This window comes from Melospiza georgiana, chromosome 14 (genome assembly GCF_028018845.1).
Source record: "Melospiza georgiana isolate bMelGeo1 chromosome 14, bMelGeo1.pri, whole genome shotgun sequence".
Lineage (NCBI taxonomy): Eukaryota > Metazoa > Chordata > Aves > Passeriformes > Passerellidae > Melospiza > Melospiza georgiana.
Window position 1 is genome coordinate 12,241,574 of NC_080443.1, and position 26,401 is coordinate 12,267,974.

The 26,401-nt window shown below is 43.2% G+C and overlaps 1 protein-coding gene across 2 annotated transcripts in view; it reads right to left on the minus strand.

The window, feature by feature from the left end:
* SLC12A4 (solute carrier family 12 member 4) overlaps window positions 1-24,542 on the minus strand; it is a 47,824-nt gene extending 23,282 nt beyond the window's left edge. For both annotated transcript variants that reach the window (XM_058034051.1, XM_058034050.1), the window contains exons 1-3: window positions 24,310-24,542; window positions 3,785-3,879; window positions 2,369-2,500 (exon numbers count right to left, since the gene is read on the minus strand). In XM_058034051.1, coding sequence (XP_057890034.1) covers window positions 2,369-2,500; window positions 3,785-3,879; window positions 24,310-24,451 — 369 coding nt within the window. In that variant the 5' untranslated portion in view covers window positions 24,452-24,542. The remainder of the gene's footprint in view (window positions 1-2,368; window positions 2,501-3,784; window positions 3,880-24,309) is intronic.
* Window positions 24,543-26,401: the final 1,859 nt, after the last annotated feature.

Here is a 26,401-nt window from a genome sequence, read left to right on the forward strand (position 1 = left end):
TTTGTCACACCAGCTGGGCACACCAAGATGCCAATCCCAGCAAGTGACAGGTAGGTCACTGGTTGTCACACCAGCTGGGCACACCCAGTGCAGCACCCACCAAGGGGGGGGTTAACAGGGGTTTATCACCTAAAACAGACCTGCTGGGGCTGGAATGGACTGCCTGACTTCTCATGCTCAAATGGGAAGGACAAGGTAACAGCAGCACAGTGATTTATACTTCAAAGATGACTAAAAAGATGTAGAAGAATCCTGTTTGCACTGTTTCTGAATACCTTCAATCCATACCGTTGTCCAGTTACTGCTTTTAAATTTCCTGTGTTTAATGATTATAATTATTGGCCAAGGTTTTCGGTCGTCTTATATTCTGCATGATGGTTAAAATTTTATATTGCTCATGGCAAGAGAGGGAGAAGAAATTCAAGCTGCAGTTATGATATTGCAGCTGATGTAATTTATCCCAGAGACAGACATGCAGACAAAGGTTTGCCTAAGGAAACTGCAGTGTTTACACAGAAAACACTGAGATATTAATACAGCTTGTTACTGTCACTTTTGGAAAGGTCACCAAGCCCATCCCACAAAAACATCTGAGAAGTCTGTGAACACACGTTTCTGGGACATGGGAAAGCATAATTCAGGAAAACACAGTTATTAAACCTGAACTCCATTTTGCCATAGAAGCAAAGCTTTAATAAAGATAATAGTCCTTTTTAATGGCAGTAAACAGCTTGAAAACATGCAAGCATGAATCATACCCAAATGCAGAAATATTAACACCATACCATGCATGGTACTCTACCAGGGACTGAAAACAAGTTCTCAGTTTTCTGGTATTTGCCCCATTTTTACCCTGTGAAGTTTTACATACATTTGCTTTAACCAACTGTATACTGCAGTCCCGTTGCCAAATTCTCCCAATCCTTTTTCCATCAGGGAAGCAAGGGACTAGATTCCAGATTGCTCTGCAGCTTACCCTGGTATTCTGGTCAGGCAATTAAAAAGCAAATAAAGAGCAAAAGTGATCACAACTTCCTCAAAATTTCAACAACTGTGTCTATTGTGTCCTCCACCATTCTACTTTTGTCAGGGAAATAATCAATCTGCTTCAGATACCAAGAGGATGAAAATTATTTTAGATTATGTAATAATACCATATTAGCAGCTGATGCCTGACATTATTCCCACCAAAAGCATGCTAAAACAGAGATGCAGCTGACATTCCTCATTAGTACTGTGAAGGTAAAAACTTTGGACAAGACTCAGCCATTAGTGTAATAGCAAGTACCACACAAAAGAAAATCATAATTAAAATGTTTAAATTGCTTTTTTTAATGTCAGCTTATAGGACCAGAATGCAGCTACTTCACCCAAGCGACCTTAGATCAGTCCTGTCATGATGTAAAATTAACCACAATATTGCAACACTTTCAGTGGATGTGGCCTCAAATAAAATTGAATTTTAAGCTCCACGTTGACAAAACAATTTTGTTATCCCCAGTGTAAAACTGCAGAGTAAGGAACTGGAGTGTGAGTAAGGGCATTCAGCATGGGGTAAATGCTCACTCCTTGAGAGCACCATTGGTTTGCAACACTATCACTGCCATCTCTTTCTGAAACCACTCAAGCTTTGTAGGGCAGTGCCAGAAAACCTGCAGAATTCAAGTGCTATCTTAGCTTTTCTGGAAACCTTTCTTTTGACAAGACTTGTAAACAAACTGACAGGCCTGCAAGCCATAAAATGCAAGCACACCACTTGCAGGTGCAGCAATAACCAAAGCACCTGCAGCTCCGCCAGAGGGGAGAGGAGCAGTTGAACACTGCCCTGCTGATAGAAATCAGCTACCAACAACCCAACCTCACCTGCTGCAGCCATTCCAGGGCCAACCATCCAAATGCAATGGTTTGGGGCAGAATTCAGCTGCCTAAGTGCCTGACACCAGAATGACTCCTGAGCTGCCCCAGGGTGTCCAATCTGAGCTCCACCCTCTGCTCCAGACAGGTGCTGTCTCCTGCAAACCCTGTGTCATTGCCTTGCAGAGATGTGTCAGATACCACTGGGCAGCCAGAACAGCACCAGGAAAAAGCTGGGGGGTGGTTGAGTTTTCATTAGTGGCCCACTGAAAGCCTTCTTATCTAAAGGCACACCAAGCACAGGGAATTGCACCGCAGTGCAGTTTTACCCACCGCATCTGCCCCAGCTCTCTGTTACAGCTGTATCCCTACAGCTTCTGTGTCATTTCTTTGCAGCATTGTCATGGCTCCTGAGAGAGGTTAAGAACAAGCACAAGGGAGGCCAGTTCCCCAAAAATCCCACAGAGAATCATCTCAATCATCACTTTTGGCCATGGAGTGAATCTCTACTTACTTTTGATACTTTCTTCTTCGATCCATCAGTACTTTCTGCTTCTTCATGTTCCTTGACACCTTGAGTAAGATTTGTGTAGTTGACCAACTTGCCAAGCAGAGATGACACTTTTGGTCGTATATCGAGCTCCTCCTGTGGAAGAAGACAACAAGTCAGCTTCTGCAGTTCACAGCACTTCTGAAGAGTGGCTGGGATCACACCTTCCTGGGCATGCCTGAGGCTACCAGGGAACACACCAGAAAAATCATCCAGGAAATGACAGAGCATTTCACTGTGCCTCAGCCACTGGTGAGAGGTTTTAATTTTCTGAAAGGAAAAGGCCAAAATGTCTGCACCATGTGACTCATTCTCCTCAGGTGCTGAAAAGCATAATTGCAGCAATGAAGAAGTGTGAGCCTTAGAGAAAATGAATGTGTAGCTTGCACGTACCTCTAATGTCAACTCACATCAACAGATATACTTTTAAAAAGGTCAAGCTGCCAAACAAATCAGAGATTTAGTGATTAAACTCTGCTTATTGTAGACAAGTATGCACTCTGATGATTTTATTACATTTTCAAAACTATATTATCTAATTCCTGTGGATCTAGACAAAATTCCCAAGAGACACATGTATGGAGGGCCTCCCACCTTTATACTCATCCCATCCAATTTTGTTTCTGGTTTGGGGCAGGGGGGAGGAAAAAGTCCCAGAACAAAATCATCCCCTTTCCTTTTCTCTTTAATTTTAAAGTCTTGCATGTCTGATAGCACAATAAGGAATTGCATGGTAAAGAAAAGAGAAACAACTTTCTACACAGGAAATAAAAACCAATTGAGAAAGATTTCACTGTCTGCAGCTTTATCATATCTTTGGGTATCACCTTGAACAGCTTCTGGTGGCATCAGTAGCATGATGTGCTTTGTACATGATGCAGAAATGGACCCCAAATGGGGTCACCTCTAAAGGGATGACATGAGCCAAGCACCCCTTTTCTTACTCCTTCCTGTGATCTGACCTGCAGTTGACATGTTTAAAAATCTGATCACAATTCCTTCCAGAAGGGGCTGAGACAAGATGCTCACGAGAGCAGCATGGCCTGTGGGATCCTGGTGGATCCTCCTTTCACTTAGTGCCACAGGAGAGCCTGCACACCTGGTGTGGTCCTGTGCTTATGGAAAAGGCCTCCAGCAGGAGACCCTGCCCCTCCTTAATTCCAGATATTTACAGTTAAACAGAGTTTTGGCTCTGCCTCACAGATCCAGCTGTCCCCACACCTGAGCTCTGTCACCACACAGGACCTCCCTGCCTGCTGGTGCCCCGACAACAGATAGACACCACAAAAAGGCAGGTGGGGGAGAAAGAGGTGCTCAATCCCTCCCATCATGGAAGATCACAAATCACATATAGAAGTACAAAAACCAGGTAGAAATTACCTCAAACAACGCCAGATTTCTGTCATAGTAATCGCCTCCCTTGCCAGCTTCTGAACTGTTCAGGAAAGGACTGTTTTCTTTATGGTTGCCATGACCTGTGAAGAAAAAAAAAGCAGGTTTTGATAAGCAGAGAATGATGCTGTAACCTTGAAGAATCCGTAGGGAAAAACTCATTTGTTTAATTGAATTTGTTTCTTTTTAGTACCTCAAGTCATACAATGTTAACAATATCAAAGGTGTTACTCTCAAGGTAGATTTTTTTCTATTTCTACTCCTCTGTTTCATTAAAATGGAATAAAAAGACACCTCAAAGTAAAATTTACAAGTGGGGTCACAGCTGCAGTGCTATATGTGCCTGGTGTGTGCTCACCTCTGTAACTGTTTTTATACAGAACAGTGGCAAGCACTGGGACAGCTCCTGTGCATTAGAAATGGCTGCTAATGGTAACAGCAGCCTCTGAGCTGTGTGCCCAACCCAGTCAGATGCATTTAGTAAAACTGAACACTTCAAAGGCAGATTCTGTAATGATAATACAAAACAGCTCCCAAAGCAACTTTTTAGTTCTTAAATGCTGTTGGTTATGCACTGTGCCCACTAATCCCCAGACATTCAACACCCTCACTGTGTTCTGAACATTTAAGCTGTGCATTCTTCAGGCTCCTCTTATACTCCTGTACTAAAACCTGATATAATATACACTAGAATCAGAGCATTTTCATATGCAATGAACAATGCTTTAAAAAGAAAATAACATGGAAGATGAGTAGAGTTTTCTGTAGCAAGTAGTAAAAAAAAAAAAAAAAAAAAGCAAAAAAAAACCCAACCAAGGGCACTACAGTTTAAAACAACCTGTGAGGGGGAAAAAAATTAAATTGATTTCCATCTTCAAAATGAGTTCTTGGACCTATGTCTCCCATTACCCTCTGCTCAGCAAACAAAAATACTTCTCTTTTGTCTGTACCTCTTCACTCCCTGCTCTCCCAGCCAATACAAATGAATTATTTCCAAGAGCATCTCCTTAAGAAAGGATTAATCCAAGGAATACCTTTTTCTATTTACAACAGATGTAACCACTACAGAAATTAAAAATGAAAGAAAAAGACATTATTTTCTCAAATGAAAACACTACAAGTTAAAATACTCTACGTTGAATACACCAAAAGTGAGAGACTAAATATCTGGATTTTTGGGTGCATCCTTTAAATGATTACAGTAATCAATTCAACAAGGCTACACTAAATTATTGTAATACAATTCAAGTGAAAATCTCTCTGCATTTTGAAATTTGAATCAACTTACAAAATTAACCTAACAGCAAAGAGGAGATTCCTCCCCTACACATAGTGATCAGCACAAACCACACTGTTACAAAAGTTATTGTTTTAAGCCAAGAAATTATGAGAACACTCAGTCCTATTCTTACTGAGGGGAAGGCATGCATGGAAAGCAGTAGAATTTTCTGGAAATTGCTGACAGGTGCTTTGAACAGAACTGTTGGAAAAACAATATTCACAAAGAACAGAGGGATTTTAAAGCTTCTGTAAGTAAATACTTAGCTGACCAAAAATATATTAAAAGAGCATCCTATTGTGCTTATGTGCCCAGTGCCCTTCTCACAGCTCTGACAACTGACCTCAAAAATGTTCATGAGCTGCTGCCTTCACAAGGGGGCTCAGCTTATTTGCTGACCCCACCTACACATAAGAGATGCTCACTTTGTAGAAAATTGTAGAATTTTTTATATTACTACAAAAACATCAGTAAGCTTAACAACACAGCATCAAAATCAAACAGTTATCAACTTAAGCAAAGGTTAAACTCTGCAAAAACTGCTTGCTTGCTGTATTTGTTATACCTATAGTGGAACATACCAGATCAATTTTGCTGCAGTGTGCTGCAGTCCCCCCATCCTGTTGTGGTTAAAGTACATTTACAATTTTTGCTGAGGAAATGGAGTTATCTGCCATACACCTTTTACTCATTAAATTGACAGAAATGATGGTGCAAATTATGACATCAACAGAAATACTGCTGTCTGCTTGATTCTTCAAGCCTCTGGTCTCTGCAGTATCTTCTCCATTATACTTATTAAACACAGCAAGGTCATGGCAACTTTGGCTTGTTTCCTCAATTCCTGTATTATAGTCCTATATTATATAGGAAATCCTATATACTGGTTCAGGTGACAATGTTTGAAATATCAGCCTGGTTTTTTTTATCACTGAGTGATTTTTAAAGCAATTCTTTGCTGCCTTAGTTTTCCTCCTTCCATTGGGAACCCTACCTTATCACTGTCTCAAGTCAGCATAATGGGTGTTCTTTTACTTATAACACTCAGAGAAACTCTCAACCATTCTATGTACAAAATCCTGCTGTTGCCAAGGTACATTCATACATTCAATCTCAAAGTTTTTCAAACAAGATTATAATTATTTTGCTCTTTCTCAATGCCCTTGTTACCATAATCCACATAACCTCTCCTTAGTTAAGAAAGATTACTTCATACCACTCCTTGAGCCTGACAAAGACCAGTGACTTACAATGCATCTTCAACTTGATTATTGTTTTTTAGATGCATCTTCATTTTACTACCAGTGTACTTTTCACAATTGATCTGTTCAGAAGACCTCTCTCTATATATATATATATAAAGAGCTTCTATCTTCTCTCTCATTCTCCATTTATACACTCAATTATCACTCAGACCCTTCCCATTAGACTGTCCTTCCAAATGTGACCCCTTGGCATGCTGGCTTTATACACCATCCTGCACACAGGAAGCTTAAACTGAATAGAAAATTCAGTAGAACTAGTGACTGGAAATACAGTATTGATTTTGCAATTGCCAGGGCACATTTTCTTCCAGATGGTTCAGATAGAGATGTACTACAGGCTTTTTACCACATTCACGGCACCAGCTCCATTGTCCTGAAATAACATACCTATGAATTACTGCAGACAATGCAAAAATAAAAGTGAACTTTCCTGCTGATCTACTGAAGTGCCACCTTAAAGTCCCTCTCAAACACTGTACACTTTTCACAGAAGTGAAGTAGTGTAAGTTTATATGCAAGTTCTTTACAGTGAAATTCTAGTTCCACAAGGACGGAATAAGCAGAACTGGAGCTGCAGAGATGTGTGCTAATCCAAGACTACTACATTGATAACTTCAATACAGCTAATTAAATGACAGCCAAAAATCACCTTCACCCACAGCTGCATGTTCAATGCAATCCCTTCTTTACAAACATGTTCTAAATCAAAGCATTCCTCTCACTTTCTCTCTTCTCACATTGTGCTTCCATTTCAGGAGTAAAACCTCCAGCAAACGACCATTTCCTCAACAGCAATCACAACTGTACTTTGACAAAACACACCAGGGACTGCAGCACAGTGCAGAAAAAGCTTTCTCCAGTACATTCCCTGTGCCAGTGAGCAAGAGCAGCAGCTTCAGAGAGACGTACTTGCGACTGGAAATATACTATGAATTTCATTCCCTGTGCCAGTGAGCAAGAGCAGCAGCTTCAGAGAGACTTACTTGTGACTGGAAATATACTATGAATTTCATTCCCTGAGCCAGTGAGCAAGAGCAGCAGCTTCAGAGAGACTTACTTGTGACTGGAAATATACTATTAATTTCATTCCCTGAGCCAGTGAGCAAGAGCAGCAGCTTCAGAGAGACTTACTTGTGACTGGAAATATACTATGAATTTCATTCCCTGTGCCAGTGAGCAAGAGCAGCAGCTTCAGAGAGACTTACTTGCACGGGACGGGCGCGTTATCTCCATCAGCTTGGGGAGGGAGCGGATGTGGCCTCGGAAAGCCACCCTGGGGAATTCCTGCCCCAGCTGCACCCGGGGACACTTCACATCCTGAGGCACCAAGTCTCCTGGGCAAGCACCATCCTGTGACATGGGCACAGTGCTCCACATCCTTAGTTATCAAGCCTTTGGTCCTGGCCAGTAGCTATGGTGTTAGTTTTTTCATCATGCAAGATTGATTTGCAAGGGACATTGCTCAAAGTGAGAGCTAAATATTCTGCAACAGAGAATAATTTATTTGCCTTAGTCCCTAATTAATCTCAAATTTTGAGGTATTCAAGCTGTATTCCAAGTAGGTTAATGTTTCCTCTTCACTTGTTTCATTGCTTCTCGGTCTTCATTATCTTTCAATAATTAAGGCACTTTATTTCTGAATCCTACCAGTTCTCTTCCAAACCAGATAATTCTATTTGCAAATACCACATCAACTATACAGTTATCTAAACATCTCCAGCAGAGTTCCCTGAACATTCTACTCCCCTACTCAGATATGGGCACAGGTCTAGAGAACAAGCTCCTCATCCTGTGGATCACTTTGTTAGCATTCAAAAACACGTAATCACGGGGGATTATATGCAGTGCTTTTTATTAAGAGCTCTGGGAATCGGGGTATATTCAACCCAAATCTGACTCCGACCATACATCTGAAATGATCATGTTTTATACTCTATCATTACATAACTTTCATGTTAATTATTAAACTTATATTGTTCTATTGTATACATAAATTTAGCCCCTCTCTGAATTTCCAACATAGTTTCTCACTATTCTTCTTATGGTTATATAATAATTACATTTAATTACTAAACAATCATCACATCTAACAATTATATAATTTATCATACTGCTTACGCAGGTGCAGTTGATCTGGGAAAGCACAAAGCCTAACATTTTAGATTCTATCTTTAACTTTTTCCAGGGTTCCACTATCAACTTGAGTTCCTTAAAACATCAGCGATGATCCATGGAACAAAACCTAAAACCCTCAAGTGTGCACGCTCCCACACACAAACACACACGCTCAGGAAACAGAATAAAAGCAATAAATGGATGTACAAACTTCTGAGCCACAGCCAAGCAAAAACACTGTGACTAAACTGTAGCAGATATTCTACTGACTGGTTTTACTTTGTTCTCCTCCAAAAGGTTAATGTTGTCTTTACTAAAAAAAAATTCAAAAGTATTAAGAACATGGAGGACACTATTCATGCTACTGCTTTCCTTCTGGAAGAGGATTAGGCCAGACACAGTTTCACTGCCTTAGCATGCTGAATGCAAGCCTTTTGTGCAAGCCATTGTGTTTTCTTAAGTAACCGAGGGATGAAATCCAGAATTTAGAGAGAATGACAAACAAAAGACATACATGAAAGTAACTAAAAGATTAGTGAGGACAAATGAAAACTGAACAATTAGGCACAGTGATACATACTTTACACAATATTATAAAGAAAAGACCAGGAAGCTTCACAATGATAAGGACTGCTCTGCCAGACTAAAATAATCATTGAGAAAGTAGCAAGAGCAGTTGCATGACTTGACCTGTCAAGGTTTTTCTTCCTCTACTGCCAGTTTCCAAACTCCCTTACAAAAACCACCACTCCCCTACCTCATCACATTTAGATAAAGAAGCAGAAATTAGTAAATCTTTAAAAAACTACAGATTGTTCCATCAGGACATGACTAACCCAGAGATGCTCACCTACTCATGGAAACTTCATCTACCTGGCAAGTTAAGACGTGCTGAAGGCACAGAAGGACAGAGCCTGACCCACACAGACAACAAAGTGAACACAGCAATGCCAGTCAAGCTACAGCAAGGTTAAAACATTAAAGAAAAAGCAAATTCTGAAGAGGGTTGAACTTTGATAAGAAACTTCTGCCACTTTGCTTCTCCAGGCACATCAGAGCTGAGCTGATGGCAGCAGGCAGAGGCACACACAGCCTGCTCCCAGCAGCTCAGGAGGAACAGAGCCCCCAACACAGCCCAGAGGCAGGAGAGCTGCACAGAGCTCCAGACACTGCTGGGACAGGTGAGGGTGGCATGCAGGGCTGCCACAACCCTCCCTGCCTCAAGTACCAAATCCTAAGCGAGGGACTAAATTTCTTCCGATAATTTCAGTGAGAATCAGAGTTCAGGTCAGAGCTGGAACTGAAATGCTCAGCTTGACCAAGAAACAAGTTGGTTTATTTACCCCCTTATAACCAACAAACAGCAGGTATTTCCTAGAAAACCAGCCCAACACTCCTGCCCTCAATGTAATTTAATTTCTGGAGCAGTGTAGAGTTAGTATCTCACTTGTAATTGTACTATACATGTACAGGCTCCTTTGTGTCCACCACAGCAACAAACACTGTGATGAAATAGCCTGTCTAGCAGCTAACACCACATTTTGCAGTTATTCAGACACTATTTCACAAATATTACTGGCCACAAAACCTGTGATAGTTAAGGGCACAAACTGAGCCATTTTCATGCACAGGGAACACCACTTGATCTGACTTTTTTTTTTTCTTAATTAGAACAAAAAATATTCATACTTACAATATTTCATCTAACAGTAACAGTGGAATCTAAGATTAAAATCAGAGCTGATACCCAAGTAGTTGCTGCAGGTTTCCCTTAATGTGAGCAATCTAACAGCAGGCTGTTAAAGCCAACTAATCACACAGGCTCACTCCTCACTCAGAAGGAGAGGCTCAATTAGCTGACCCCTGGAGTGCCTCTCTGTGTATGCACACTGACATGCTGCAAATTACCACTAAAGAGAGCCTAACCTAAATAAAACCCTGATTTACAGATATTGTAAGACAGGCAAAATGTATCCCACTCTGGAAAGCAAGTTAGTTCAGTTCTGATTTGTGTTTTCTCAGATGTTCATGTGTCAGTATGTTCTGCAAATTTCTACACAAGTGGCAATTAAGGCACAATTTACTTTGATTTTTGACCACAAAATCAAAATAGGTTTGCTACACTTAATTGTTCTCACAAGACCTAGAAGCAAATGAATACACCCAAGGTAGGTATTCTACTGGGAAAAAAAATGGAGAAACAATGGGATTGCTCCAAACAGAAATTATTGCATAATCAGGTTTTATTAGTCAGATTACTTAGAGGGCATTTGTTCACAGCCTTATGGATAAAGTTTTAATATAAAAAGCTGCCGATGTCCATTTTTATCACACTTTGGGGGTTTGGTTTGTTTTTAACAGCTCCTGAGACACCATTTCCCAGATGTCAGTGAGGATCATGCTCACACTGTTCCTCCCAAAGGCTGTGTGAAGTTCAGAGCGCTCTGCTCATCACTCAAGACCTGCAGGTCTGGGAATTGCTGAGAAACAGAAAATCCTCACCAAGGTGTCCAAGAACCCTGGTATCTCCAATCCCCAGCAGCCAAGCACTCAGGGGTGCTGCAAAGTAAACCAAGAGACTCATTCTAGGATATAACCTAAGAAACATGCAGACAACAATTTGATTTCAAATACATTCCAAGTCTACTCCTATTCATGTGGTTCCTCACATGTGGCTGCAACCAAACAAAACTCCTTCATTCTCAGAACTGCTATGGAATATTTTTCTTGGTTCATTCCTGAGATTATACCAAATAATTCAATGCACAATTATGCTTTTGCAGATATCACTGCCTTGACATTTCATTAAGAGAAATCAGACATTGCTTCTTTTCTTAAATTGCTTTCAGCAATTTAGCAAAAATCTTAACCCAACATCAGCAGCAGTCCCAAATAAAGATAACTTTAAGCAATAATAAAAAGCCTATTAGAAATACTTGTTTCTCCATGGACAACACACAACTAGCCAGAAACACAAAGAATTTCTAAAATGAAAATTCTGGTTACAAACTCATTTATGGCAGTAGAACAGGCTGCTGACATTACAGGATCTGATAAAAGGAATACTTATTTTCCCTTTAGCTACAAAGTAGTCAGTACTACCCAAAGCACCTTTTTTCATGAAAAACAGAAAGTTGTGATTTAACTTTCATATTTTTAAAGACTGAAAACAATAATTCCTTTATTTAGCAGCAAGAAAAAGACAAAAGTAGCAAAATGACATTCCAAGCTCAGAAAAAAACATTTCTCAAAATGTTTTGAAAAGTCCGTTAAGTTCTTGTTTTGAGGTGGGGGGGGGTTTAAATAGGATTATTGTATTTACACCAGAAATAGGAGAAACAGGAAATAACCACTATTGCATCTAGTTAAACAAAACTCATTCAAACTACAAACTAGGCATTGCTAACAAAATAATGAATTGAAATCTGTTAATGTCAGTTCACACAAAACCTTGGACTACCAGGTCATTTCCACTGAAGGTGGAGGAAAGCACGAGCTGTAAAATCCCAGCTGACCCAGTATTTTATCAAAATAAAGGCCAAAGTCACTCTAGATAAGAACCCACGCAACAATGAGGCTGATGAGAGGAAAGCACAGCAGAATAAAAGGACAGATCTTTCCCTGGAGAGCTTTGAGATCTTCTGTACTTGAAATACAGGCTCAAAAAATCAGTTTCACTGGCAACACTGAACACTCACATGCCTGCTCCAGACACACATTTCCATCAGAAACTGCAACTTAAACACCAAACTATTGACATCCATGTTCAAGTTAACAGTATATGTTTTTCATTCACTATTATAACATTATTATGCTATGTAATAACATTATTTACTTTACTGTTAATTGACACTGTCAATATAGTTTTGAGTTTACTGGATTTTACCCAACTAGTAAAGCAGTGATTCTTAAGACTTATTACATACTACACTGCAGTTCACATTTATCATCAGCAACAGTGATGGCACCTATGAAAGTGACACAAACAAAGCAAACTGTACCCAAAAACTAAAATAAAAAGCTGTATTATTGATATTACAGTCATTCCTCTGAACCAGTTCAGAGTTCAAAAGATGGCACTTGCTTGTGCTCTGCTTGAAAGGAACAGCCAAAACCTTCCCAGACAACATCCTATGCAATAGATAGGCTGGAGCAGAGTACAAAATTAAGTACACAATTAAGCACAGATCTTGGATTTATCCCCGGATAAACACCTGTGAAGACTTCTACTGTATTCTTCAAAACTAGATTAGAGAACAGCCTTTCCCATCAAGTTGTCTGACCCTACACAACTCAAAGGATTTAGCAATTTAATAACCCTGTGTTTCAGAAAGCATTATTACTATTTTTCAGTTAATACACTGATAGTTTCAGAACACTTATAATTCTTTGTAAGTGCTAATATCAGCATAAAATACTTACCCTTTAGCAACAGTTCTTTGACATTTTCAGTAACTTGGTTTACCATTATTCTTCTTCCAGCTCTTAGCACATTCTTTAGTAAATTACTCCCCTGTGAAGTCTTGAGGATTGGACAACTTTAATAATATTGTATTTCCAAAAGAACTGTTTCTACCTGCTCTGCCAAAGTGCTGGCTGCAATGCTGAATTGGACTGATCTCTTCCAAGAGGCAAGAGGTCCTTACAGAAAGTTAAGCTGACACTGATATAATCCTGGCATTATAATCCTTTCAACATGGAGAAAATACACAAATATCAGGATCTTAGAGAAAATGCTGCTTGTGAAATCCAAGCCCAGCCACATTTAAGAGGCACATTGCAGTTGTTTGCACACTTACTCAGAAAAGTGTGGCACAAATCTGCTGCTGGCTGAGTGTGGAACCAGAGAGGGTTTTAAACCTGCTAGTGCCATGAAAAGTGTAGCTCTGTGACGTTAGCCCTGCAGGCATTTCAGCTTTCAAGTGAAAACAGTGATCTGTTTCTTTCCATCTTCAATACATTAGAATAGGATGACCCATTAATGGATGAACCACATGTGAGATCACAAAAAAAAAAAAAAAAAATAGAAACAGCAGGATGAAATGGAAGGTTTATATAAGATACACAAGAAATACTAACTTAGAGATTCTCACCACTTCATAATTACCAGAGCCCCAACCATTCTGCCCATTCCCATTCAGACCCTCTGCACACCAGCACACACCTCACTAAGATTTAGCTACATGATGGGGTAGGGGCAGTCACCAGGAATACCTGTGTCAATAAAGATGCCAAGGCACTTTTGAGAAATTGGATTTAGGAACCCACATCACTTGGGAGTTTTCATAATATAACCTGTCACTGCCAGATGGAACAAAAATCCCACTATAAAAACAACCTTTATTTCACTGTAATCCACTTCAGAGGTTCTTTCATGTGGAACAGCTCCAGAACCATTTCTCACGATTATCCTCCCCGAAACTCCATCCCCTCACATGCATGAGGACACCTCAGATACAGCACACCTATCTAAATACAGGGAGCAGCATTCTGGTATTTCCCCTGCCTCAGGAAAAGCCTCTTGTCTTGCTACAAAGTGTTCTCACTTTCTCTGAAAGACTGCAACACACATCTACGAGACCAGTATGCAGATTCCATGCAGTATTCTTTCTTTCTGAGATCAAATACAGAAAATTCTTTTCAGCTCCATACATGTTCAGCTGACCAGGGTTTCACAGCACAAAAGAGAGAACAACAAAAAAAAAAAGCCCAAAAAACCACACAGCACTATTTTGGATGTACCTATTCCCTCCTCCAGCTGAACACAGGGCAAAGAAACAATTGTACAGGCACAAACCTTGGAGTGAGAGAAAGCAGATGGGAACAGTGACCCCTAAAAGCCAGTATTGCCACCAGCTCACAAAACTTCCTACAGGGAACAAGTATAAAGAAACAAGGTAAGAGCCAGAATGCTAAATATGCTCCAGAGATACAGAAAATGACAGAAGAAAGGAGATTTAATTACTTTGAACATTTCAATGTACGTACATTCTGTGTATTGCATATTACACAATGTACATTTATAGACATCTATCTATCTACTATCATCCATTCCTGGAAGACAGCAGAAAGACATTGGTAACCACTTCCAAGCTGATTGTGAAACCCTGAATGTCATTGTTTTTCAGTCAGTTAACTCATGCAGAAAGTGCTGAACATCAGATATTTCTTACATTTGAGAAGTACTGTGTTCCATGTGGAAACAAAGTTCATGAGAGTTTGGTTTTTTTTTAAGCCAAGGAAAAAGGAAAGGGGGAGGGTGTTTCAAGGAGGGAAAAAAAAAAAAAGAAAAAAAAAGTTAAGCAAATCCAAGGATGACTTTTCAGTGTGAAGTGCTACAAACAGCCAAAACACACTGTAACTCTGGTCATAATACTTACAAGAAATTACAAATCAGCATGATACTTCTCCAAGAAAAGGGAGTCACTCCTTCCCACTGAACATCTCAGAGGGTGGAGGGAGCTCTGACACTGCACATGATAAAGAGAAAACCACTGTTCTTCTTAAATACAAATATTTTGACACACATTTACAAAGAGCCCACAAGTCTCACAAAACAGCACCACACATTTCCCACAGTGCAGCACAGCACAGATGTCAGATATCTGGAGAAGCCACAGTGGCTTTTACCATCATTTTACAGAAAGTTCATGTGTTTGCAAGAGCATCAGAGCACAGTGGGTAAAACAGAATAGCTTGGAGAAACTCTTCAAGGAGCAATCAGCAACATTAGATCACTTTTCTGCTTCACCAGTCAGGAATTAGGTAGCTGCACACAATCTAAGTCAGAAAACACTCCAAGATGTATAATGGTGAGTTTGCTCCAGCTAAATATGAGCTTCTACTAAATAGTCCACAATACAGCATCTTAAAAGGGCAAAGGCAAAATACTGCAATTAAATAATTGTCTCTGTGTTGCCTTGAGTCACAGCTTTAAAGCTCCTTGCATGTGTGCTAAAAGGCATCATAGCACAAGGCAGATAATCATCCCACTGTCTGGTTACACAGAATTGGGATTTACCAAACACGACTCAGCTATACCTCCTCTCATGAGTGGCCACCACATGTCAGAAATTAACCCCTGACACTGTCACCAGATTTCCTGGAACTCAGAAACACATCAAGAGTTTAGAGTGGTGTGTGCTGGCCTAGACAAAGAGGACAAGGTAAAAGTTCCACACAGGAGCTGAAGCAAGGGTTGGCTTGTGATGCTCTCAAAGCAGCCATACCCCAGCTCAGGGTGCAGAACACAAACAGGAATCAAAGAAAGGAAGGGATGCTGTTGAGGGGATGGGAGTGGCCAAGTGGCACTACTGCCAAACACTTCACATTGTGAAATCACAGGCTGGACAGGTAAAACCTTAGCAGAACAAAGTCCAAAAGATACAGGAGCAGTAGATGCTAAAATCAGATCTGCAAGATAATTAATGAACTTGTACCTTTGTGTCAGCTCTAGATACAAATACATACACTACAGCAAGTAGTAGAAAAAGTAAGATCATTTGTACTATTTGGGAGAGGATGAGCAAGACAAAGCTCCTGAATGCAAAGGGAAGGCAGAAGAGGAACAGTAATGTGCTGTCCTCCATCAGAGGCAGCAGCAGCTCTGCCATCCTCTAGAATTACTCCCAGTCCTGACTCAGATCTGACCAGAGCTGGACTTTGCACACAGTAACTAAGCTCAGGGCTACTCAGCTTGCAAACAGAGACAGGGTCATAAAACAAAGTAGCATTGCTATAGATAATTTTATGGAAAACAATTATACTGCAGGGCATAAAAACTTGTGTTTAACTGCAGCAATCAGCAATGTAAAGTATGCAAGAGCAAGTCTCAACAAATTTGCCCTTCTTAACTCAGCAAATGAGCAGCTTCTAATGGCACACCATAAAAATCCTTTTTTCCCTTTGACATGGAAGTGAAAGTCAGAAGGTTGTATGGTCTGCTTCATGATAAGAGGGTAAATGCAGGACTGAATGATGTTCCTAATCTCTCAGATAAACAGAAGAAATTGCTGGCTACTGATAGGAGATGAAACTGAAGGCTGGTAGTTAGACTGCAGGGAAAAAATCCCGTGTAGCCTTGTTGAGGCATAATTACCTTGAACCTCTGCACAGCACAGAGTGCCTCTGCCCTACACAGAGCTCTGCCAGGATGTGGTTACACAATCCCTGCAAGGCAGCCCCCAGCAGCAGCTCACAGCTTTGATTCTCCTTCTAAAGCAATCGATGGATGGCATCCTCATGACAGGACAGGCCACGTGCCAATCAATGACACAGCTGGGCTTCTAGGACAGTGCAGGTCACTTGGGGGGAGAGAAAGGAGCTAATTAAGCATTCTGCATTCAAGAGGATGGACCTGTGGGCCAAAAACCCAGGAGACATGAGGCAAGCCCAAGATGTGAATACCTGTGGAAATACCATGCCTTACCCAGAGGAGCTTCCTGGAGCAGCACTGTGACCATCACACACAGGTGGGATGATGATCACCCTTTCTGCACCCCCAGCAGAACCTCCTCCCTCTCCCTTTGCCCAGCCCTGCCTGGCACTGGCCTCTCATCTTCTGCTCAGCAAAATGCCATTTCATTTATATTTCCAATAAGTCTAAAGCTGCATCCAGTCAGCAAAGCATAAGTGCCAAGTTGCCAAACCACCCCATTCATCCATCAGCTAATTGAGTAAAAGCTTTTTGGGGGCAATTACCACTTTATTCTGCACGTCAAATTCTATCTCTCTGTCCTACAGAGCACAAAGAAGATCAAAAGATGATTAAGAAAGAACTCCACCTGGTGCCTTTAACAGCAACAAAAATCTGAGAAAATGTATTCCCAGATCTGTTCTGACCTGTACATCTGCTGCTCAGACATGATTTAACACTGCTGGAAAGTAAACAACTTTCTTTTCCAAGCCATACCTAGAACCCACCACAAAATCTAAAGCCCTATTAAAAGCCTGCTAGGAAAAAAAATGCTACTTATTCACTCCAGGAATTCTTTTTATGGTTCAGAAGTGACAGTTGTGAAATAGTGTTTAAAATGAAAGTTATAGGGAACAAATAGGCAGTAAACGGGTTACAAAATAACAATATATATACACAGTTACAGTATACAAAATGTTGGCATATTCAAATTCCAGAGGTTTACATGCATTCCAAGGGCTGTATTTTTGTGTAGACCTATTAAATTTAAACACAGTCACATTAACTGTCATGTATTTGAGTCTGTGCAAAGACTAATTTTTTGTGTATGTATTTTATGTTGCCTGCTTAAAACAAAGATATTGTTTGCTTGGCAATTGCTACAGCAGCCACTGTGAAAGATGCTCAGTCCTCCATGCATGACAAAATCCAAGTATGCTGAAAGAAATCATCCAAAGCAGCTGAACTGAAAGAACAAGAACAGTACTACTCATTGCTAAGGGATCACTTGGCAGCATTTAAACAGTTGCCTATTGAAAACTAATAATTAAGAAAGAGATTTTACTAAATCAAACAAAAAAACACCCTGAAACTTTATTATCTGAGCATAAAAATCAGCTTAGTACAATTAAGAGATGCAAAATTTCCAATTCAGAGGTTACTGAAGACAAAGGAAACACCCCTAAATTGTAATTCAAATAGGCTTTAAACCATGTCTTAAAAGGGTGCATTTTTCTTCCCTGTAATTCAGGTCACAGAACAAAGTATTTAAAGAGCAACCTTGAATCAACAAGTTGAGGACGTGGACCTTTTGATCAAAGAAATCTTGCTCCATGTATTGGTGCTAAGAGCAATTTTTCTGTAATTTAAAGCAATGTGCACATTATTTGTTGCATCACAATCAACAACAGATGTAAATCCTTAACTTGGTCTTGGAAGGGGAAAGTCACCAAATGCAGCTTTGCTCTCCCTGTGGCACTGGGTATCCCCCATCCCGTCACCTGCACTTCAAAACAAGGCAGTGGTCACCAATTCTGAGTTTTCTCAAGGTGGTTGTTCCAACCTCAGCCAACAGCATTTATTAGGCTACATTTTTAGGTTTGGCTACATTTACAAGGCTAAATTTATTAGATTTGGCTACATTTCCTAGTCAATGAGACTGCAAACTACCTTAAATCTTCATTCTACACAGAACTTTAGAGCAAAAGCCAAAATTAAATTTTACACTGAAAAGCACACAAAGACTTATACTTTAATTTTGTTGCAGCAGGGAAAAGAAAGCAGATGTCACTATTTTCTTTGAGCAAGTGAAACACTGAAGAAATTTGTAAGGGGAAACTGAATAACACAGATCAATTTGATGCATGAGAGAGAGCTGTAAGACAAACAAGACATTCAAAAATGTACTTAAAATTCTTTAGAAAAGTTCAGAGATTGTATAGGAGATATCACTTCAGCATTATTAAAATATTCCAAAACTTAGACTCAACTCAACTTAGACTCAACTCAAGTTTGGAATGGCAGCTTAGCAAGCACAGGCAGAGAGAATTAGTTAAAAACGCCACAACTTTTCATGATTTTTTTTTTCTTTTCTACAACTGCTGAGCCTTCTAATGCAGGTGTTCTCCAAAACACCAAATATCTGCAGCTGCAAAAGACCAACAGAGGCTTGTTTGGGTTTTTTCAACAATCTTCCCTTAGGTTTTTGCACCATGCAGACCCACACACACACACGGGTACGGGAGCTGCTTTCACATCTCTCAGACATATCACAGAGATTCCTCCCAGAGCTTTTCCAAATAACTGGAATACCAGAGAACCCACAAAAAGGCCCATGTTTTCCTATATTTAGCCGGGTCTCCTGTTCACCAGCAGCTGGCACCACCATCCCCTTGGTACGGGACAGCTGCAGCCTCTCAGCTCAGCCCCAATCACTGCACAAATTAGAAGAAGCAGGAGACATGCTCAGCAAAAGCAGCAGTTTGTGCAGCAACAAGAAGTTTTTTGTTTTCCCGGACAAGCATTTTAACAAGTTAAACCTTCCTACACTACAAGCCAATAAAATAAAATAGAGGTATCGACCACGGGCTCTAGGAAAATGAGCTCCTCAGAAGAATTCCTTTGATTACAGGGTATAAAGAGGTATGTACCACTTCCTTCACCCACCCAGCTATTATAAACAGCTAATTATGTCACAAAGCACTTTTCCACTCTCATTTTTCACATGCCAAACTCTTATCTTTCCTTATCTGAAGCAAGAGTCCACTTCTCTATGCACCTGCATTGCTGAGGAAAGCATTGTGGAATTTAGCACTGCAATCATTGCTGGGCTAATTGCTGATTGCTCAAACAGAAAGCAAAAGAATTGAAAAAAAAAAAAAAAAAGAACTAAAAAGGGAAAGAAAAGGAAAAAAGCCCTAACAACAAAAAAACCTTCCAGGACTTCTTAAGTATGACCCTGCTGCTAAGACCCCTTTCAGGATCTGCACTGAAAACCATAATTATTGCTGTGGATCCCACAGGTACTCTTTCTGAAAAGAAAAAAATATTCACATATTTAGCACGGACAGGACACCTTTAATATTTCCAAATTTACACATCATACTTTTCAGAGAGAGGAAAACAGACACCAGCAGAACAGGGAAAAAAACCTCTTCCCATCAAAACGCTACTACACTGAAAAAGATGCAGTCTCCATTCCATTTTCAGTAAGAGAACAATTAACAAACCACCAGAAAAGACAGTTCACTGACATCAGTACTGCTATTCTCAGGTTACTTTCTTTTCTCTGAAACAATTCAGAGGTTCTGCCTCAACTCCACCCCAGGCTGCCTCCTCTATGACCTTTCTGCAGCTTTTAGGCAACACAAAAAATGCTGAAGACGCCTGTGCTAAGAGATTATGCAAAAATATTCCACTATGACCACCATAACAAACAGTGCCATTTAGCCACACTGCTGCCAGCAGTTCTTAAGATAACTTAAATGAAATTTAGACATGTTTCTGTTGTCCTATTTAGCCCTACTGTCTAATTTATTACATGACTGATTTTATCTTATCTCTGAACTTGGCCAAAACACCTACGTGTAAGAATTAGGCACTTTGAAGAAGAATTTTTGAATGATTTATGTGTCCCCATTAAAAGTATCTTCAGACACATCTCATGTGAGCTTGCAAAAGTCTTGCAAAATACTGAGAATCTTTACAGTAAGTTACCACAGATTAAAGCAGTGAACCAGGAAGTTTGAAGCAAAAGCACACTGCTATCACACCAGAACTCTACCCACATTTTCCAAAGCAGCTCACTGCAAATGAGCAGCACAACCTGCTGCTGCACAACAACACTGAGCCCACTGACACAGAATGCAAGCTCGAGGCAAAGGTCCCAAGTCTAGTTAGAGAACTCTGGGCTTGGAGGAAGCCATGTGATAACTGGAACAAGAGCAGAGCAATTCCTTGGCAAAACCAAGGGTGGCAGCTGACCAAAGCTAGTTAGTGACACCAAGCTGATTAGTGTCTCCTTTCCACACAAAAGTCAAGGGAAGATAAATAACTTCCCACAGGACACATGACATTGCCACACTTTGGTTAACTGGGTGCACAATGACTGTGGAGCTGAGATTTCTATTAAAGCAAAGTGTATTTGGTTTTTTAAACACTATTCAGACCCCACTGTCCCTCTTTTTGCCCTGTGTACCCAACCTAATATGCTGGCTTTATTTCAAAGACAGAGGGGATGCCAAATTCACATTTCTCATCCCTGACGATCCATAAAGAAGGGCTCACGTGTTTATCATAGGATCACAGGATAATTCTTTGTACTTCTTTTTCTAAATGAAAGATGTCAAAGTCTATTATAAGCAGTGGCAGTCAGTGGAACCTACTTAGAAATAAAAGGCTGATTTTATTCATAAGCAAGCACTGGAACTATCTGACAAGGCTAAATTATTGCACACTGACTAATGCCTTCTTATGGAAATGGTTGACAAGAAATTCTGTTGCAGAACAGTTACACATCTGCAGATGTGAAACTTGATGTCCTAAAAAAAGCAAAATTCAGGAAAAAAAAAAAAAGCCTTCAAAACCAGAGATATGACAAATGAAGGCAGCGGTAAAAAGATCAAACCAAAAAAAGAATCCACCAGAATCATAAGCAACAGCCTAAGATATTGGGCAAGGAGCACTGCACAGCACAGCCTGCAGACTGTTACAGAGCAGCTACAAACAGCTGCAGTGCCATGGCCACACTCTGCAAGGGCCATGTCCTTACTGAGTCACCTCAACCCATCCAACCAAACTGAGCAATCCAAACAAGTCCTGGAACCAGGTTCTGAATAGCAAGCTGACTAAATAAAATCTTCCCAGCAGAAGGTTCACCAGAACAACTGCAACCAGTTTCTCACACTGCCTGTGGTGGGGCTATGTGAGGGCACAGACAGCTGGACACAGGCACTGCTCTGTGTGCATCCATGTGCCAGGAACAACTGTGGGCACTTGGGTAAGGCCAGCACCTACAACCTGAACCCTGCACTCAAGTCACACAGTTTATCTTATCTCCAATCAGGGGCATCCCCAACACCAACAAACCCCTCCATGAGCGCTGTAATCAGCTGCCACAGAAGGCTCTGCAGGCTCCAGCCAGTGCTGAAGAGCTCGGAGATATTCTGCCTTCAACAGGAGCTGCCACCTCTGCTGTCACATCACCAACATCCCCTGTGTGAGAGGCCAGGGTAACTGCACAGGATGTAGAAACCAGCACCAAAACCGAAAGGAATAACACAAGATTGAGCTCAGATTCCCCTCTACAGAGCTACAAACCAAGAAACCCAGAGAAAAACAGAAAAGGTTACTAAGGAAGAACATGCTTGTCAGGACAGGTAGGCAAGACACATCTCTTCATACACACACCCCGAGGATATGAAACAATATTTAATTACTGTGAAAGTAAATTAAAAAATGGAAGGCAGTTAGAGTTCAAACAAAAACAGAACTAGCTACCATATATTAGTAGAGAAATTGCTAGATATTTATCAGCTTTAAAATAGAGAGACTCAGCTAACTTCCAGCAGCATGGCTGTGCACTGCAGCTGGGACAGCAGCACGTTAGAGGCCACAGCCTGCCAGTGACTGATGGAGTGTGACAGGAGCTGAGTGGGAATCCTCAAGTGGGTTGGTTGCACACATCCTACAGGCAGCCTCATACCTAAATAAGAGGTGGTTTGAGTTGGCCTTCCTTTATCCACCATGGCAGCAGCTTCCACAAGCCACACTTACCAACCCATGGCCAAAGCTAGCTACTGGAAAAAGCATTCCAGGAGGTGTCCACCTCGACCTGCTGAGACGGGTAAAAAACACCTGTTACTTTCATACACACAGGGACTGCATGGTAAGCAGGCTGAGTGAAACAGTCCTATTTTACAAAACAAATTAAGGGCCCTGCACAGCCTTTAGGGCTAGTGCCTCAAACTGTAGTAACAGACAGCTTGGGAAAAGCACCTCCCTTTCATCACCCTAAAACACCCACACTAGGCATGGAAAGAACGGGCATTAGGGCTATGTCAGCTACTTGGTCTTCAAAATCTAAAATTTCCTTGAAAATGATACAAAGTAAGAAAGAAACTCCCAGTGCACACACATGGGAGATTGAAAAGCGTATTCTCAGAGAAATTAGCAAGTTAACAAGGCAGAACTGAACTTTGTTCTTATGGCAGTTAGTATCACACAGCAAAATAACCCTGTTGCCTTCCCTAAGCACAGGCCTGAGGTGTGCAGCTCCCTTCAGGGATTACTGTACATTCAGGTACATTTGCAGTCGGAGAAGTTTGACTGCACAGGCAAGGAAGATCAGGTCAGGTGTTTACTGCTTTGTCTTTTGTTGCCTAGAGTCACTCATGATTCACAGAGGGTAAGTCAGATTCACCAGATGAACCCATGGGAAGATCCTCTTCCTAAAGGTTACAGAAAGCTAAACATAACCAAGGCAGGAAAAAAAAAAAAAAAAAAAAAAAAAAAAAAGGAACAGATTGCACAAAGAGCTAAAACAACCTTGTACCAGGACTATATTGCTGCCCAAATCTAAGTGTCCTTCACGTTCCCAATAGAAACACTCACTGTATTTAAAGTGATTTATATCTAAAAGTCACAGCAAAACACCAAGACAGGCTGAGCACTCCCATCAGCTGCCTAGTTAAAGAATGTAGTTCTCACCACCCAAAATCCCCTCCTACTTACGTGATCTTCTTCTGAAATTGGAATAAATTAACCCCCAAGAAAGAGCAGCAGCTCTGCCTGGCAGGAGCAGTTGAGAGAGCCACAGAGGCACAAAGCACTTGCTGTAGTATTCAAGGGCCCGGTTTGCAGGAGAGAGACCTTGCAGGGCAGCCGCGTTTTTTAGGATGATATAAACAACTAAAGCAGACACCGTTAAATTCGGCTAATTTAACTGCATTCTCTATCACCCGTTTATTTTCGCAGTGGAGCACTGAAAACATCTGAGCCTATCTCCACGCACTCTTATCACCTCCGGAGAAGGGAGCCTGTGGGAGCACCGATAAGAGCCATACCCCGGGCCAGCCCCGCTCCCCCCGCACCCCGGGCTATCACCCAGCGCCGGGGGGGCGGAGGGAACCCCGGGCTGGCTCCGGGGAACCCCGCACCAGGGCATCCCCGGCTCGGCACGGCCCGGCCCGGCCCGGGGCTGGCACGGGCGGCAGCGCTGTCCCGGCGCGCCGGGCTCCGCGTCCCGGCCGTGGCAACAGCGGAGCCGCCGGCGCTCCCGGGGGGCTCCTCCCCAGGGCGCGGCGCCCCGAGCAGCCCGGCAGGCACCGCCAGCGCCCCCGCCTTTGTGTCGGCCGCAGCCGGCGGCAGCGGGGCGGGAGCCGCGCTCCCCGAGCCCCGGAGCGTGGGCACCGCCGCCCCCCGCCCGGCCGTGCCCGCTCACCGTCGGAGCTGACGGTGTCGTAGGAATCGCCGGGGGCGGGCGCCGCGGCCGGCTCCCGGTAGTCCACCCAGCTGAGCCCTTCTACGCTGTCGTACTCGGCGCGGGGCTTGTCCTCCACCGGCACCACGGTGAAGTGCGGCATGGCTGGCGGGGCGGAGAGGGCTCCCCGCGGCACCGCGGCGAGGCAGGCGGGACGCGGCGCGGAGCCGGCGGCGCATTCCTGCCCCGTGCGGTCACTTCCTCTCAGGAAACCGCGCTCCTCAACTCCACCCATTCCAGAGCGAGCGCCGGGGCGGTGCGGATCCCGCCGCCCCCGGGGCCGCCGCGCCAGCACCGGGCGCGGGGGCGGGGGTCGCTCCGCCGGGCGGCCGCGCTCGGCGGCGGGGGCGCGGGGAGGGGCCGGAGGCGGCGAGGGGAAGGGGGAGCCTTCCTCCCGCATTCATCGTGACAGGAGCCGGGCCCGGGGGCGGCGGGAGCGGGGCGGGGCGGAGCGGGAGCCCTCCGCCGCCGCCCTCCCTTGCGGGCGCTGCCGGGCCGCCTCGGGGAGGAAATTTCCCCTCCATCGTGGCCCGGGCTCCCTCCCCTCCCCTGCCGCCGCCGCCATTTGCTAGGCGGGAGCGATGCGCGGGGAGCGGCGGCGGGGATGGAGCCGGGTGATCCAGGAGCGCCTGGAGGGACGGGGTGGTGCGGGCGAGCATCACCAAGTGAGCCGCGGGCAGCGGACCCGGGAGCCCGCCGGGCCGGGCAGTGAGAGTACTATTTAGGGATATCACGGCTGGTTATCCCTAGTTAGGGATATCACGGCTCCCAGCAGCCGGTTCCAGCCCGGCGTGGGGCTGGCGGACAAGCGGAAGGCGCAGTGGTACCCGGAGAGCCGGGTGTGCGCCCGGTGCCGGTACCGGGCGATGTTCAGGGTGCCGGTACCCGGTGTGTACAGGATGCCGGTACCCGGTGTGTGCAGGATGCCGGTACCAGGCGATGTGCAGGGTGTCGGTATCGGGTGTGTGCAGGGTGCCGGTACCCGGTGTGTGCCGCTGTCCCCGCTTCCTGTGCCTGCGGTGGCAGCGCTGCGCTTTCCCGTGTGCTCGCTCCGGCTCCGGCGACACGAAGCCCCAGGCAGGGACGCGGCAAGCGGAGCAGCCCACGAGAAAGGGGAAGATGGCAGCGCTGAGGGCTGCGGGCAGATCGGGCAGGGCAGATTTGCATGCGGGCCGAGGTGTCGGTAGCCGGATGCAAAGCAGGCACAGTTGCTAAGGCAGCAGACGGATGCAGCGTGGCCCTGCCGCTCACACGGGCTCGGGGGGACACCATTGTTCCGTGCCACTCCGGAGGCAGAGCGGTGACATCCCCTCTGTACAGCCCAGGGCACGCAGCCACCCCACTCCCCGAGTGAGCAGAATGAGATATCGCCTTCACATTTGTCGAAGCTGGCACCAGCAGCGGGTATCTTGGCCTTCACGTGGAGTTTGAACTTGAATTAATAGGGGATAATGCCATTTATTGTCTGCATTTGAAAGCTGGCCTTGACAAGTGAAGGATCCCTTTTTAATGTGTTGGGTAATCATCAGGACAAAACTCTGTAAAACAGTTTGTGTATTTTACTGGGGACTGTCAATTCACACTAATTTCGTAGATTTCTGTAAACTAAAATATTCCCTATTGAAGAAATGTACAGTGTGTACAGTGACAAGACATCCCAGCACAGCTGTAAGATTTGTCTTTGGATCCCACAGGAGTCTGCAGGAGGATGCAAAGCTTGGAGCAGAGCAAGGGGCTAAGGCTGGACCTTTCCTGTGCTCCCACCTTACCCCCAGCTTTCCGAATATGTCCTGCCTTTCTGACAAAGCACCCCCCAGGTCACTGACAGGAAGAAAAATTTGTAATGAGCAGGGGAGAGACAAACATGAGGGAGAATGCTTTGTTCACGAGAGCAGACTAATAAGTCTACTTTTAATTACTTGGGGTTTGAAATGAACGTGAAGGATCCATGCTGTGGAGCGACTGCTGCCAGGGGGGTGCAGGTCTCTCAGTTCACTTAGCACAGGGCTGCTGGTGGACCACCTCTGGGGCAAGTCAGGGTGATTCCACCTCT